The 17,711-nt window shown below is 44.1% G+C and overlaps 1 protein-coding gene across 3 annotated transcripts in view; it reads right to left on the bottom strand.

Moving 5' to 3' along the window:
* Positions 1 to 7: 7 nt before the first annotated feature.
* Positions 8 to 17,711, bottom strand: part of brsk2b (BR serine/threonine kinase 2b) — a 181,431-nt gene continuing 163,727 nt past the window's right edge. For 2 of the 3 annotated variants that reach the window (XM_029638689.2, XM_029638694.2), the window contains exons 17-19: positions 12,569 to 12,749; positions 11,674 to 11,763; positions 8 to 2,619 (exon numbers count right to left, since the gene is read on the bottom strand). In XM_029638689.2, coding sequence (XP_029494549.1) covers positions 2,366 to 2,619; positions 11,674 to 11,763; positions 12,569 to 12,749 — 525 coding nt within the window. In that variant the 3' untranslated portion in view covers positions 8 to 2,365. The remainder of the gene's footprint in view (positions 2,620 to 11,673; positions 11,764 to 12,568; positions 12,750 to 17,711) is intronic. The other variant, XM_065011798.1, reaches the window with a different exon arrangement.

Genomic DNA, 17,711 nt, shown 5'->3' with positions numbered 1-17,711 from the left:
CACGCAATTCCAAAGTCGACAGATTTATTTCCTTTTGCACTGAAGTTGTTCACAGTTATGTCACAAGGGGATACATTGCCAGTGGTTTCCTGCTAAATTACCAGCGCTCCTGGCGTTGTGTTCTACTGTATGTCCATCGTCCTGTGTGGCCTGGTTACCCAATAGTACAAAATAGAAAGAATAACACTAATAGGTATTGCTTTATTTTATCTCTTCTGATACCAATTCCCACCCCAGACAGAATTCGTGACCAGAGTATCGGGTCTCTCTTTGAGAGAGACTATGTGTGTGTGTGTGTGTGTGTGTGTGCGTGCAGAGGATGCATTGCACGGTAAATGTGCACAATAGTATAAGGAAGGGGAGGGGAGGGTGCGAGGAAAGAACTCAAAGACGAACAAACAAACGAAGTGGTGAGGGAGAAAAGAAAAATAAGAGAAACAAATTAAGAGACAGGAAAGAAAGAAAGAAAGAAAGAAAGAAAGAAAGAAAGAACGAAAGAAAGAAAGAAAGAAAGAAGGGGGGAAAGGGACAGAACAATTCCAACAACTACATGCAAAGAAAATACACATGTTGGACATGCAAACGACATCACAAGGTAAAAGCTAAGAGTAGGAGTCCCCTTGTTTTTTTAAAAATAAGTTTGTCAGCAAATTGTTTTGTATTTACAAGGCGAGTGGCTGGAGTGATGTCTCTGATGTCGTACACACACAACGAGAAGGAACGGCACAATTATTATCAACAGAGGGTTCGTTCCTCTCAAAGAGACTAGTCTACATTCTTAAATTACCGTAAATCATTTTCCAAATGTATATATTACAAGCTTTCCCATCGATGAAAGAATGAATGTTCACAAAAACATTTCGAGAATGATCAACGATCAATAAATGAAACATGACAAAAAACAATCCTTATAAGTTATCTAATACATTTTCTACATTGTTTATATAAATAAATAAATGAAAACAAACGTGACAAAAAAATACAATAAGGTAAAACAAATATACACAATAATTATGTCCACTATTGTCTGAATCCTGCAGATATTTCAAAGGAACATGAACGAAACAAAATGGAAGAAAATTAACCCCTGAAATGATTCATCCCTCAAAAGGTAACCGAAAATAAAATACAACATTTCATCGATAAAACACATCCAAAAAGTAGAAAACACAGAAGAGAGTGATAAGTTCTTAGCTAAACATAATGTCACAACTACACAAACGTTGTACATATGGGAACATACTGTAGTTAGTCTGTACAACAGAATAGATCATTCATTTGTGTACCCTCCCTCCCCATTGCCCACCCAAAGTCAATTAACTCAATTTCATTTCATTTACAGCAATGACACAGAGTCTGAATACGTCTAAAGTGTTAAAATCCTGTAGTTCACAAAGAAGGACTACATTAAAAAGAATTACAATCCAGCCAAAGTTTAGCCAACGTTCAGCCAACGTCCATCCAACGTCCAAGAGTCGCGCCTCCTCTCTCCAACTTTCATAGGAGCCAGTGGTTCTACTTCCATTCGTCTTTGTGCACAAGTCTTTACATCCCCCCCAGTGTGTATGTGTGTGTGTGTGTGTGTGTGAGTGTGTGTGTGTGTAGGAGGATAGACAATGAGGAGAGAAAGGAGGAGAGGGGATGCGTGTAGTATAGGTTTGACAAACATCAGTCTTTTTAAGGCTTTTCTCCAACTCTTCGGCTAATCTGTCTCTGGGTGTCTGTCATGATGAAGAGAGATTCTCTAGTACTCTACTGTTTAGTGTATTTGTGTGTGCGGGTGGAAAGCAGGAGGGGTTGCATGGGGAGGAGGGGGACAGCAGTGTGAAGTATGTGAAGTCTTTCTCTTGTCCTCCGTCTCTGGCTCACTTACTCCCGTTGTTGACAAAGTGCCCCAGGTTGGGACACACACACTGTCCTCCATCTTGTTTCTCTAATAGGTTTTAGTGATGATCCCTGGTGGTAGAGACAAGGTCAAGCCATCATCACAGAGCAGACACATACACACCAACACACATCCCACGGCGTGGGAAAGGGACGAGAGGGTAGATGAACAGAAAATAGAACATGGCTACATGTGGTACTTATATCGTCAAATACTGATCAATGATCGATTGCTAAACTCAAAGAGTAGTCATTCCATTATTATACAGTACAAAAGTTTCTCTCTGTGATAATCAAAAGTAGATTTTTCTCGAGACACAAACACACTAAGCCTACTGACTAAAAGCAAAGAAAGCAGCATCTCTCATTTCATTTGTCATCTCTCACACTCTCGTGGGTTTTGTATTGGGTTTTGAATGACCTGATAACAGGTGGTTATTATCTAGTCATGCAACAGAGAGCTAGCTACTTCTCTCCGGTCTTAAGGTTGTTCCCCAGTCCGGCTGGTGGCGGCCATCTTTGTTTGTTTGTCTTTGCCCAGAAGCGGGGGGCATTTAGAGTCAGTGGGCTGAGTGGGTGGGGGACATGGCTCGTTTCGCCTGCTGCCGGGGGCATGCTTGGCGGGGGCGGGGCTAGGTGTGCCGGGCGTGCCAGGGGGGTTGTGCGACGCCTGGCTGTTCTTCTCGTCTGAAAAAAGCTGTTTAATTACGTCAAAGAAGTTACTCAACGGGCTGCCTAGGTACAAAGATGGGAAGAAAAGAAAAAAAAGAGAGAGAGAACAAACAACGAATGAGCAAATGGGGTTAACGTGAGGAGGAAGAGGAGAGGGTGACGATGAGGAAAGGCCTGGAGGTATTGTTCCAGGAGGTAACAAGGAGACTCGTTAGCCACGTGGATGGTAAAAAAATAGGATTTGATCATACGTGTTAGACTGTTGGTATATTCAGTACCAGTCAAAAGTTTGGACACAGCTCCTCATTCACAGATTTTTCTTTATTTGTACTATTTTCTACATTGTAGAATAATAGGGAAGACATCACAACTATGGAATCATGTAGTCATGGTATAAAGCAGATAGCCCTATTTGGGAAAAGACCAAGCCCATGTTAAGAGAACAGCTCAAATAAGCAAAGAGAAACGACAGTCCAGCATTACTTTGAGACAAGAAGGTTAGTCAATCCGGAAAATGTCAATAACTTTTTAAAGTTTCTACAAGTGCAGTCTCAAAAACCATCCAGCGCTGTGATGACACTGGCTCTCATGAGGACCACCACAAGAAAAGGAAGAGCCAGAGTTACCTCTGCTACAGAGGATACCTTCTTTAGCGTTAACTTCACCTCAGATTGCAGCCCAAATACATGCTTCACAGAGTTTAAGTAACAGACACATCTGTCTCCTCTGAACATCAACTGTTCAGAGGAGACTGAGTGAACCAGGCCTTCATGGTCGAATTGCTGCAAAAGAAACCACTACTAAAGGACACCAATAATGAGAAGAGACTTGCTTGGGCCAAGAAACAAGCAAAGGACATTAGACCGGTGGAAATATGTCCTTTGATCTGATGAGTACAAATTTGAGATTTTTGGTTCCAACCGCCATGTCTTTGTGAGTTGCAGAGTAGGTGAACAGATGATCTCTTCCCACCGTGAAGCATGGAGGAGGAGGTGTGATGGTATGTGGGTGCTTTGCTGGTGACACTGTCTGTGATTTATTTAGAATTCAAGGCACACTTAACCAGCATGGCTACCACAGCATTCTGCAGCGATACTCCATCCCATCAGGTTTGCGCTTAGTGGGACTATCATTTGTTTTTCAACAGGACAATGACCCAAAACACACCTCCAGGCTGTGTAAGGGCTATTTGACCAAGGAGAGTGATGGAGTGCTGCATCAGATGACCTGGTCTCCACAATCACCTGACCTCAACCCAATTGACATGGTTTGGGATGAGTTGGACCGCAGAGTGAATGAAAAGCAGCCAACAAGTACTCAGCACATGTGGGAACTCCTTCAAGGCTGTTGGAAAAGCATTCCTCATGAAGCTGGTTTAGAGAATGCCAAGAATGTGCAAAGCATTCATCAAGGCAAAGGGTGGCTACTTGTTTAACACTTTTTTTAGTTACTACATGATTCCATATGTGTTATTTCATAGTTTTGAAGTAAAAAAAAAAAAGAAAAACCCTAGAATGAGTAGGTGTGTCCAAACGTTTGACTGGTACTGTACGTTAATTATGTCTCTAGGCTGAGGTTATCGTGCATCAGTATTAAAGTGCTAAATTAGGAGACATAAGGTTGGAACAATAGTAATCCATAAAAAAAATGTTGGGTTCATATAAGACCTGTGGGCTTTTGAGTCTCTGTTCTACCTGGTTTGGGTGAGAGTGGTGACATAGGAGGGCTAGCTTGAGCTCTGGAAGGGTAATGACTCAAATGACAGCGTTTGGGGCAGTGGGGTCCAAATCTACATCCTACTGAGTGCTGGTTTTTGTTCCAGCCCGGCTCTAACACTCCTGATTCAGCTCGTCAAGATTAGAAGAGGATTGGTAGAAATAGGAGTGGTAGAGCAGGGCTGTAACAAAAGACTGCACGCCCAATTGATCTCTTTCTGAAGAAAGGGGGGGACGTGAGCAGCATTTCAGAGTACCACAAAATATAATGTCTTGCCTTCCAAGCTCCTGGTAACTATCCTAATCACCACAATAAAAGCATACCTTAGAATGAGTCCATACAGTGCTCACAGACAAACACATACAATATGAACAACATGCCATCATCACAGTAACATCACTCATCACACAACCAATTTCACTTTCAAGTAAGAGGAATTTTAGGGCCGGTTTCCTGGACACAGATTAAGCCTTGTCCTGGACTAAAAAGCATGCTCAATGGGGATCCTAAATTGGAAGTGCTTTTTAATCCAGTAACATGCTTAATCTGTGTCTGGGAAGCCAGCCCTTAGTGTTGAACTGAGAGTCAAACATAGACAGGTTTACTCCTAACTTTCTTGAAATCTATCAGTCTACCTGTCCTTTTAAAGTTAATAAGGTGGGTGTTTTTTTTTGACCAAACACAGAATACTTACGCAATGTCATCTTGCTATCACTTACCATTGTTCTTGTGCTACATAGCCATTTGTTACTGATGGTCTACAATGTGTTTCACTCATGGAATGGAAGGGAGGGGGAGTGGACATTAACATCAACACTAGTGTGCATCACAACACACACTGTGCCATATAGCCCCATGCAAAGGATTATACACACACACACACACACACACACACACGGAGAGCTGTGCATTAGTGACACCATAGTGCGTTGATGGTGAAGAGGTTAAGAGTCATCAGGTGTAGTGAGGGAGGCTCAGGCTAGTAGTTTACTGTTTGTCAACCAATCGAGTGAGTATTTCATTAGGCAAACAGTGGGTATTTGATTAATTTAGTATTTTATTGTGATGACATATTCAGGGAAACAGTGAGTATTGTCTTAGTGGTTCTTACCACGCTTGGAGGGTTTGCTGGTTAGAGTGTCTGACCTCTGAGAGACATCTGGGAGCAGAGTACACAGTTACTCTCTAACACACCTCTACAGTGTCAGCTGGTATATACAAATGAATAATGGTATAAATCTTTGCATACATTTAGCATTTTTTTTGTCTGAAATGAATGCGCATGGGTCCTTTTCTATGTGTACGAATTATGGCTGTTATCAAACTTTTAAAACATTTACTTTAGGTGTGCTTTAAAATCTTTTCAGTTTTTTTTTCAAAACGTGATATCCAACACACTAGTTTTTCCCAAGATGCGCTATGTCATTGTCCAGGTGGATGAAATATTCTATATGGTTTTTGCAGATGGTTCTAAAGTGAGTAGATTTTATAATAATTTCCATTATAGTTGTCACTTTTTCCACATTTTGTTACGTTACAGCCTTATTCTAAAATGTATTAAATACATTTTTCCCTCATCAATCTACACACAATACCCCATAATGACAAAGTGAAAACAGGTTTTCAGACATTTTTGCAAATGTATTAAAAATTAAAAACCAGACCCTTTGCTATGAGACTCGAAATTGAGCTCAGGTGCATCCTGTTTCCAATGATCATCCTTGAGATGTTTCTATAACTTGATTGGAGTCCACCTGTGGTAAATTCAACTGATTGGACATGATTTGGAAACGCACACACCTGTCTATATAAGGTCCCACAGTTCAAAGTGCATGTCAGAGCAAAAACCAAGCCATGAGGTCAAAGGAATTGTCCATAGAGCTCCGAGACAGGATTGTGTCGAGGCACCGATCTGGGGAAGGGTACCAAAACATTTCTGCAGCATTGAAGGTCCCCAAGAACACAGTGGCCTCCATCATTCTTAAATGGAAGAAGTTTGGAACCACCAAGACTCTTCCTAGAGCTGGCCGCCCGGCCAAACTGAGCAATCGGAGGAGAAGGGCTTTGGTCAGGGAGGTGACCAAGAACCCAATGGTCACTCTGACAGAACTCCAGAGTTCAGAGTGTTTCCTGCATAACGTTTATGCAGACTGAACGCCAAAAGCTGTCTATTGTGGGGCTACATCCTTACATTTCTACATGTCCATTAAAAGATCAGGCTCATCAGTAGGTACGAGTACGCTGGTGGGCCATACGGAGAATGTCCAATCTCCCATTAATAGCACCCCTCTCCATGCCATCCTGCTGTGGGGTGACCGGTCTAAATCTCTCCGGGTACTCATTGACTCTAGGGCCGTTGAGAGTTTTATGGACACTACCCTGGTGTCAGAGCTGGGAATCCCCACTCAACCACTCTCCATTCCCATAGACGTCAGAGCGCTGGATGGACGCTCTATTGTTAAAGTCACCCATAATACGGTTCCTATCAACCTGTGAGTGTCAGGTAACCACAGTGAGCTATGCAATTTCTGCTCATCGAGTCTCCTCAGGTACCTGTGGTTTTGGTGTTTTCATGGCTCCAGAGGCACAATCTGCTTATCGACTGGACTCTTGATTCTATCAACGTTCGGAGCCTGTTCTGCCATACTCATTGCCTGATGTCGGCGCAGCCTGCCCCGGTACATCTCCCGGCAGGCTTGGGGGAAGCCTCGGACCTCTCCGCCGTTCCCGTGGAGTACCAGTTCCTCCGGGAGGTTTTAAACAAGGCCCGTGCCACATCATTTCCTCCGCAAATACCCTACGACCGCGCAATCAACCTTCTCCCAGGTACTACACCACCTCGGGGGCGGCTTTATTCCGTGTCGGGTCCGGAGACCAAGGCGATGGAAAGGTACATTGAGGACTCCCTGGCTGCAGGGTGTATCTGTCCTTCTGCCTCCCCCCGCCCGTTTTTCGACTACCGGGGCCTGAATGACATCACGGTTAAAAACCGTTACCCGCTACCACTCTTCACCTTGGCTTTCGAGCCTCTCCAGGGGGCTGCGATTTTCTCTAAGTTGGACCTTCGAAGCACCTACTATCTGGTGCGGATACGGGAAGGAGACGAGTGGAAAACAGCCTTTAACACGGCTAGCGGGCACTACGAATACCTGGTGATGCCATTTGGACTGACCAACGCCCCTGCAGTGTTCCAGGCCCTGGTTAATGACGTTCTCTGTGACATGTTGAACCAGTTCGTGTTCGTCTATGCTGATGACATACTAGTTTTTAACCCGCTCAGCTCAAGAACATGTCCTCCACGTCTGACAAGTCATCCAGCGTCTTCTGGAGAACCAGGTCTTTGTTAAAGCTGAGAAATGCGAATTCCATCACTACACCATCTCCTTCCTAGGATACATCATTGCTGCAGGTAACATGCAAATGGATCCTGGCAAGGTGAGAGCGGTGGTGGATTGGCCTCAACCCACATCCAGAGTGCAGCTGCAACGCTTCCTGGGGTTTGTTCATTTCTCCTGCAGTGTCATCCGGGGTTACAGCACCCTGGCTCCCCCCCTCTCTGCACTCACCTCTTTCATTTGTATGATCCCCAGATGCTGACCGGGCGTTTCTGGATCTGAAGCACCGTTTTACCACAGCCCCCATCCATCCGGACCCGTCCCGTCAGTTCATGGTGGAGGTTGACGCCTCGGACATCGGAGTGGGGACCATCCTGTCCCAGCATTCTGTACAGGACCAAAAGCTGCATCCCTGCACTTCCTCTCCCATCGTCTCAATTCCGCTGAGAGGAACTATGACGTGGGAAAAATCGAGAACTACTCGCGGTGAAGATGGCGTTGGGGGAGTGGAGGCACTGGTTAGAAGGGGCAGAACATCCATTGGTTGTGTGGACTGATCACAAGAACCTGGAAAATCTCTGCACCGCCAAGCGCCTCAACTATAGGCAAGCTCGATGGGCCCTGCTATTCACTCTGTTCAACTTTACCATCTCCTACCGCCCGGGGTCCAAGAATGTGAAGCCGGATGCTCTCTCACATCTCTATAGCCCCGTTGCTACACCGTCAGACCCCAAGACCATCCTCCTTACCTCTGCACTCATCTGGGGTATAGAGAACCAGGTCCGTGAGGCGCAGCGTTGCCAGCCATTTGCCTGCAACCTGCCGTGTAATAAACATCTGAGATTCAAACTATCTGTCTCCTGTGTCTGCATCTGGGTCTTATCCTGAGTCGTGTTGTGTAGTGTCATACCCAAGAAGACTCGAGGCTGTAATCGCTGCCAAAAGCACTTCAACAAAGTGCAAATTTGCCAACATTTCTAAAAAACGTTTTGCTTTGTCATTATGGTGTATTGTATGTATATTAATAAGGGGGAAAAAAACGATTTAATCAATTTTAGAATAAGGCTGTAACATAACAAAATCTGGAAAAGTCATGGGGAATGAATACTTTTTGAATATAACAGTTCAAAACCCAATCTGAATAGTTTTTATTTTGGAGTTCTGTGTTTTGGGGTGGATATATAGCGTTTTACTGCAAAACATGATTATTTGTCTAAAATAAATACATTTTCTAAAATAAAATTACCTGGCAATATTTTCAACAAAATAATGTATTTGTTTCACTAGCCCATGTCATGGTAAAATACAAATAACAGCTCTATCTCTTTCACAAAGATGTGTTTTAATTCATGTCAATTCACCAACATTTCAGAAAATGTATATATTGCGTTTTGGAATCAAAACCCATCGAATGGAAAGTCGTAATCTTACTTTGCATGGATGTTTAAAGTCCGTGCATTTCAAAGGGGGAGGTTGGGTGTCTATCTCCATTGCTTCTCTTCAGACTTTCTGTTACTCTCCGTCTCTACCCGTCTGTCAGTCTGTCTCTCTAGCTAGGTCTCTGACTCTCTGTATGTAACCCTTTCTCGTTCTCCATCGATCTCTTATCTATAAGGTCAATTAGCTGAGTAGGGTGAAAGCTAATGGGAGATTAGAAGTATTCTACTTGGGAGTGGGGAACTCTCTCATAGTACAAAAGGACAAGAAAAAGTATTTGCGCAAACACACACACGCACGCACACGTTTGCACACGCACGCACGCACGCACGCACGCACGCACGCACGCACGCACGCACGCACGCACGCACGCACGCACGCACACACACACACACACACACGCACACACACACACACACACACACACACACACACACACACACACACACGCGCCTTCCTTTCCCCCATGAAATATTCACACGTACAAATGAAGTCAGAATTCATACAGAATGAGTGTCATCTGTAGTAGCTAATAGTACTCTTAAAACGTGGCACCGCATGCAGTCCCCTCTGGTCTCGGACACTGAAGGAGTGAGTGCAAACAGATTGCACAGATCTGTTTCAAATATTAGACTAGCGGTTGATTTCATATTAGTAAAGGTTGTGGTTTTTTGGGGCTAAAACACATGCCCTCAGTGTGTTTGTTGTCATGCGTGGCACACACTGTTCAGTATTAGTGTGTGATATCTAGCATTCGGTGCATGACTCCACCCCAGAGCCATAGACACACAGAGTTAGGCAAACTCAGTTTCAGTTTTAGAATTACCTAGGCAGCCATATTGGCACCAAAAAGTCCAAGACCATCACATGCATGGAATATTTGGAGCCGACATAGACTATTAGTTTCCAGACTCTGTGTAGAATGTCTATGGCTCTGGTTGAAACCCTTGCATTCCGCGCAGCATGCCAGACCAGTCATTCAGTTATTTGAGTGATTCTCCGACAAGTGCAGTTAGATTGAAGCTGTGGATGATGACCAAAAGCAGGCTGGGATGGACTGACAGGTGAAAGAGGGTGAGAGGAAAAGAAGAGACAGACATGGATAGAAAAGGGATAGAAAACACAGGACTAGATGGGTTGTGGTCAATTCCAGCTCAACTAATTCTGGAAAACAACTGAATTTCAGTTAATTAATTGGAAATCAACCACTATTTGAAATTATGTTTTTTCAATTCATTAATTGAATTTCAATGAATTCCCTGGAATATAGTAAAACCTTTGACCCCAAACCTGAAAAAGGGACAAAGACATGGACAGATGACGAAGAAAAACTGAAAGAACGAGAAAGAAAGAAAGAAAGAAAGAAAGAAAGAAAGAAAGAAAGAAAGAAAGAAAGAAAGAAAAAGAGAGTGAGAGTGAAACATTTAAAGAGGGGTGGGGATGAGTTATTGATGGAGAAAGTGGTTGGGGTGTTGGATACAGTGAACAATTTAAAGAGGGGTGGGGATGAGTTATTGATGGAGGAAGTGGTTGGGGTGTTGCATACAGTGAACAATTTAAAGAGGGATGGGGATGAGTTATTGATGGAGAAAGTGGTTGGGGTGTTGCATACAGTGAACAATTTAAAGAGAGATGGGGATGAGTTATTGATGGAGAAAGTGGTTGCATACAGTGCCTGATAACAGTTCCCATCTGTGACAGGGTGAGTCAAAGGCATTCAAAGTGCTAAGACTGCTAGCTGGTATGTGTGCTAAATGTGTGAACTAGAGAGTGGTCAAACCAGTGTAATTCACTCCTGGTCCAAGAAGTAGGTGTGTGTGTGTGTGTGTGTGTGTGTGTGTGTGTGTGTGTGTGTGTGTGTGTGTGTGTGTGTGTGTGTGTGTGTGTGTCAGGCCAGCTTGCTAGCATTAAAGGGAAATTAATAAAAAAATCCAACTTCATAATCAATATGTTCAGCTGGAGTAAAGAAGATGGCTCTAGCCTTATTATATTCTATAGTATGTTCTATGTAATGTATGTAATACCATGTCTCACCAGCAGTGGGTGCTGTTATCAAGTGAAGAAACCCCAAGTTAATACAATACAGGCACATAAAAAAAAACAAGGACAAGTGAAGAACAGAACGTGACTCTGTCTTTCTTTTCTTCCATTCCTCCCTGTTCAACCCATCTTCCTCTCACAATATCAAACTATATAATACATGTACTGAGCTAATGTGAGGGGGATAGTTTTGATGTGTTACATCATTTTGGTCCTTATTATCTATATGGGAAGGTAATACTGGACACAAGTTCAATAAACAACCTCATAACCGAGAGCTGGTTGGAAAGTGTAAAAAGTTCAAAGAAAACGTCAAATTAAATTCTGTGTGTGTAGGTCATGACTGAGCCCTGGTGTGTGAATGCAAGAAAGTCAGGAGAGAGTGTGAAGCCTCGAGGATACCAACGTTGTTGCTTTGTTGGTGCCAGGTGCGTCTGCCATGGTTTGGGCCATGCATGTGGAGATGCCTTGTGTCAAAGCGTGTGAGTCTAGCCGACCTGTGACTGTGGCGTTGCCGTGAGCTACGGGGATGCCGAGAAGGGGGGTAGTGGAGGGGTGTAGCGGGGGAGAGGGGAGGGTCTCTACTTACCAGAGATCTGCTGGACCCCGGGCTGGTCATGTGAGCTCATCAGTTGAGCCTGAATGGTCTCAACCACACGCTTGAAACGGCGGCTGGGACCTGGTGAGAGAGGGGGAGAGGAAAATGAGGGATGTAGAGAGTGAGGAGGAGAGAGAGAGAGTATGAGGAGAGAGATAGAGAGGAGGTGAAGGAAGGGAGTGAGAGAGAAACAGAGAGAAACAGAGAAAAACAGTCCTAGAACTTGATTGACTGAAAAATAAGAAAGGCTTTTGAAAAGAACCCGAATGATTGACAGAAAATAAGCTTGTGATGTTGAAACACACGATGTCACACCAGTAGGACGCAAAGAGTGTCAACGTTATGAAAACAAACGACATCCTTTCCATTCGACTTTTCTCACCATAGCCTCAACGAAGCTTCAATTTTAATTCAAGCGCATGCAAATCTCAAAGGAATTCAGCTGAATTAAATGAGAGTCTGTTCAACATCAATTGAACATAAGTTATCCACATGGGAATAAGCAGACAAACTGCAGAGACAACACAGAATATTTGGCTGGAGATGATGCTCCGGTGTCATTGGCCAGAGGTTGTCCTTCGAGACTCAGCAGGGACTAAAGGGCAGTGTGATCGTGGTGGGAAAAGGGCTCTGTTTCTCTGTCCTCCTTCTCACCCGACTTCCGTGTAATGGGACTTGCATCAGATGGTGTATGTGCTTGTACACGTGTGTACATATTCAGGAAGTGTCTGTGTGTACACAATGTTTGTGTGTGTGTATGTTAATGTGTGTGTGTGTGTGTGTGTGTGTGTGTGTGTGTGTGTGTGTGTGTGTGTGTGTGTGTGTGTGTGTGTGTGTGTGTGCGTGCATGTGCTTGCCTAGCTGCCTGCCTTTCTGTGTGTGTTACCTGAGAGCAGGGTGAAGGTGACCGAATAGATGCCGTTCTCTTTGGTGGCGGCGGTGCTCTCTGTATAGGTGATGTCCACCTGGAACTTGACCGGCTTCTGAAACACTGTAGGGCCGGCTGTGGACTTATACTCCGCCCGGAAACTTGTCTGACTGATCACACTGTGGCTCAGACTGGGGATCTATATGAGAGAGAGGAGGAGGGAGGGAGAGGGGGGGGAGCAGGAGGTAGGGAAGCAGAGGGAGAGAGATGGGGAAAGGGAGGTGGAGGGTGGGAAAGAGAGAGCGAAAACAAAGAGAGAGCACAGGGGGAAAAAAGAGAGAAAATAATCAGTTTCAACACAGAGACCATGTGTGACTAGCGAGAGAAAGAATATGTACAGTACCTTGCAAAAGCATTCATCCCCCTTGGCGTTGTACCTATTTTGTTGCATTTAAATGGATTTTTATTTGGATTTCATGGAACGGACATACACAAAATAGTCCAAATTGGTGAAGTGAAAAAAATATATATATATATAACTTGTTTAAAAAATAAAAAAAAAAGAAAGAAAAAAGTGGTCCGTGCCTATGTATTCACCCCCATTGAAATGAAGCCCCTAAATTAGATCTGGTGCAACCAAATACCTTCAGAAGTCACATAATTAGTTAAATAAAGTCCACCTGTGTGGAATCTAAGTGTCACATGATCTGTCACATGATCTCGGTATGTATACACCTGTTCTGAAAGGCCCCAGAGTCTGCAACACCACTAAGCAAGGGACACCATCAAGCAAGCAGCACCATGAAGACCAAGGAGCTCTCCAAACACGTCAGGGACAAAGCTGTGGAGAAGTACAGATTTGGGTTATAAAAAAAATAACATCCCACGGAGCACCATTAAATCCATTATTAAAAAATGGAAAGTATATGGCACCACAACAAACCTGCCAAGGGAGAGCCACGCACCAAAACTCAAGGACCAGGCAAGAAGGGCATTAATCAGAGAGGCAACAAAGACACCAAAGATAAGCCTGAAAGAGATGCAAAGCTCCAAAGCGGAGATTGGAGTATCTGTCCATAGGACCACTTTAAGCCGTACACTATACAGAGCTGGGCTTTATGGAGGTGGCCAGAAAGAAAGCCATAGCTTAAAGAAAAAAATAAGCAAACACGTTTGGTGTTCGCCAAAAGGCATGTGGGAGACTCCCCAAACATATGGAAGAAGGTACTCTGGTCAGATGAGAATAAAATTGGGGTTTTTGGCCATCAAAGAAAACGCTGTGTGGCGAAAACCCAACACCTCTCATCACCCCGAGAACACCATTCCCACAGTGAAGCATGGTGATGGCAGCATCATGCTTTGGGGATGTTTTTCAGTGACAGCGACTGGGAAACTGGTCAGAATTGAAGGAATGATGGATTGCACTAAATATAGGGAAATTCTTGAGGGAAACCTGCTTCAGTCTTCCAGAGATTTGAGACTGGGACGGAGGTTCACCTTCCAACAGGACAATGACCCTAAGCATACTACTAAAGCAACACTCAAGTGGTTTAAGGGGAAACATTTAAATGTCTTGGAATGGCCCAGTCAAAGCCCAGACCTCAATCCTATTGAGAATCTGTGGTATGACTTAAAGATTACTGTACACCCACGGAACCCATCCAACTTGAAGGAGGAGGAAAGGTTTTGCCTTGAAGAATGGGTAAACATCCCAGTGGCTAGATGTGCCAAGCTTATAAAGACATACCCCAAGAGACTTACAGCTGTAATTGCTGCAAAAGGTGAATCTACAATGTATTGACTTTGGGGGGTGAATAGTTATGCACACTCAAGTTTTTTTTGTTTTTGTGTGTCTTATTTCTTGTTAGTTTCACAAGAAAAAAAATGTGCATCTTCAAAGTGGTAGGCATGTTGTGTATATCAAATGATACAAATCCCCCCCAAAATCTATTTTAATTCCAGGTCGTATGGCAACAAAATAGGTCAAATGCGTGAATACTTTCGCAAGCCACTATATATGAGCTAAAATACAGAGAAAACGCGAGACAAAGAGAGACAAGACAAGACAGGAAGAGACAACACTGGATCTGTTACACTACAGCACAGCACTGTTAGGGACCATCAAACTCTGAGTCAATTACAATAGACAGCGGGTCACACAGCAACAACACAGTGTTGGGCTACAGAGACTAGGGTGCCTTTGAAAATACACGAAAACAAACCTGCTGGGAAATATTGCAGATAATTGGCAAGGTTTCGGGTTAATGCAAGCCAACTACTGTAGTGTACAATGATGGTTGTGTCATGACAGTGTCCGTGTCAAAGTCCGTTTCCATCCGTTGTCGTGACTGTTTGGACGCTGTGGTATACCATTATAATGACACAGCTATGCACAGCGTGGCCAAGAACAACTTAAGAAGACTCAATCAAGTCCTTTCCTTGGCTCTCTTTAATATCAGAAACCAAACTGCTGTGCACCAATCATATGCAGACTACAAAACGCAGGCTGCTGTTCGCTGATTACACAATAACACTGACCTTCACTGGGAAAGCAGCAGAGGGAAATGCAGGCAGTAGCACTGACAAAACGTTGCTCTAAATCGAAAGATAAATCACAGTTGCTTTATAGTGAATTTATCCACTTCACCTCATGGACGAACCAATGAACATAGCCATCACTTGTGTGCTAGCTCTTGTGTGCTAGCTCAATGTTTGAAGACCAGGATTTCTTTTATATAATTCCATACAATAACAAGTCAAATAGCATCATGGCGCCAGAGGAGATGCCTGCTGTTTTACCTACCATCCCCTAACCAATTGTGCTATTGTGTGTGTTTTTTTGCGTTATTTCTACCTTATTTTGTACATAATGTTTCTGCCACTGTGTCTTATGACCGAAAAGAGCTTCTAGATATCAGGACAGAGATTACTCAGCCTGTACTGGAGGAATACTTTTTCTTCAACGAATCGGATGGGAAGAATTTACTTCAGACGCCCGACAAGGCCCTCATCCCTGTCATTCTCTGGAGAAAGAGACAGAGATATTGGGGGCGAAGGTCTGGGTTCCTTGTAAAGGATCCGACGGCGAGCGGGTAATCTACATTTACCATCGGTCCTATTAGCCAATGTACAAGCAATGGGATGTAAAATAGATGAACTACAATCACGTATATCCTACCAAGGGGACATTAAAAACTGTAATATCTTATGTTTCACTGAGTCATGGCTGAATGACAACATGAATAACATACACCTGGCGGGTTTTAAGCTTTTTCTCTGCAGGATAGAACAGCGGCTCCTGGTAAGACAAGAGGTGGGGGTCTGTGTATATTTGTAAACAACAGTTAGTGCACGAAATCTAAGGAAGTCTCGAAGTTTTGCTCACCTGAGGTAGAGTATCTCATGATAAGCTGTAGACCACACTATATACCAAGAGAGTTTTCATCTATATTCTTTGTAGCTGTCTATTTACCACCACAAACCGATGCTGGCACTAAGACCTCCATCAATGAGCTGTATACGGCCATAAGTAAACAGGAAAATCCAGAGGCGACGCTCCTAGTGGCCGGAGACTTTAATGCAGGGAACCTTAAATCCATTTTACCTAATTTCTACCAGAATGTTAAATGTGCAACCAGAGGGAAAAAACTCTAGATCACCTATACTCCACACACAGAGACGTGACAAAGCTCTCACTCGCCCTCCATTTGGCAAATTTGACCATAATTATATTCTCCTGATTCCTGCTTACAAGCTAAAACTAAAGCAGGAAGCAACAGTGACTCGGTCAGTAAGAAAGTGGTCAGATGAAGCAGATGCTAAGCTACAGGACTTTGCTTCCAGGATTCTTCCGATGGCATTGAGGAGTACACCACATCAGTCACTGGCTTCATCAATAAGTGTATCGATGAAGTCGTCCCCACAGTGACCGTACATACCCCAACCAGAAGCCATGGATTACAGGCAACATTCGCACTGATCTAAAGGGTAGAACTGCCGTTTTCAAGGAGCGAGACTCTAACCCGGAAGAGTACAAGAAATCCAGCTATTCCCTCCAACGAACCATCAAACAGGCAAAGCGTCAATACAGGACTAAGGTTGAATTGTACCACACCAGCTCCGACGCTCGTCGAATGTGGCAGGGCTTGCAAATTATTACAGACTACAAAGGGAAGCAAAGCCGCGAGTAGCCCAGTGATACAAGCCTACCAGACGAGCTAAATTACTTCTATGCTCGCTTCGAGGCAAGTAACAAATAAACATGCATGAGAGCATCAGATGTTCTGGATGACTGTGTGCTCACGCTCTCCGTATCCACCTTTAAACAGGGCAACATTCAAAAGGCTGCAGGGCCAGACGGATTACCAGGACGTGTACTGCCAGCATGCGCTGACCAACTAGCAAGTGTCTTCACTGACATTTTCAACCTGTCTGACAACTGAGACTGTAATACCAACATGTTTCAAGGAGACCACCATAGTCCCTGTGCCCAAGAACACCAAGGTAACCTGCCTAAATGACTAACGACCCGTAGCACTCACGGCTGTATCCATGAATTGCATTGAAAGGTTGGTCATGGCTGACATCAACACCATTATCCAAGAAACCCTAGACGCACTGCAATTTGCATATCGCCCAAACAGAGCCACAGATGACGCAATCTCCATTGCACTTAACACTGCCCTTTCCCACCTGGACAAAAGGAACACCTATGCAAGAATGCTATTCATTGACTACAGCTCAGCTTTCAACACCGTAGTGCCCTCCAAGTTAATCACTAAGCTATGGACTGTGGGACTAAACACCTCCCTCTGCAACTGGATCCTTGACTTCCTGACGGACCACCCCCAGGTGGTAAGGGTAGGTAGCAACACATCTGCCATGCTGATCCTCAACACAGAGGAGGATCCTCAACACGCCATGCTCAGACCCTTCCTGTACTCCCTGTTCACTCATGACTACGTGTCCAGGCACGACTCCAACACCATCATCAAGTTTGCCGATGACACAACAGTGGTAGGCCTGATAACTGACAACGATGAGACAGCCTATAGGGAGGAGGTCAGAGACCTGGCCGTGTGGTGCCAGGACAACAACCTCACCCTCAACGTGATCAAAGATAAAGGAGATGATTGTGGACTACAGGAATAGGAGGCCTGAG

This window comes from Oncorhynchus nerka, linkage group LG27 (assembly GCF_034236695.1).
Source record: "Oncorhynchus nerka isolate Pitt River linkage group LG27, Oner_Uvic_2.0, whole genome shotgun sequence".
Taxonomy (NCBI): domain Eukaryota; kingdom Metazoa; phylum Chordata; class Actinopteri; order Salmoniformes; family Salmonidae; genus Oncorhynchus; species Oncorhynchus nerka.
This window is presented reverse-complemented; position numbering and strand designations above follow the sequence as displayed.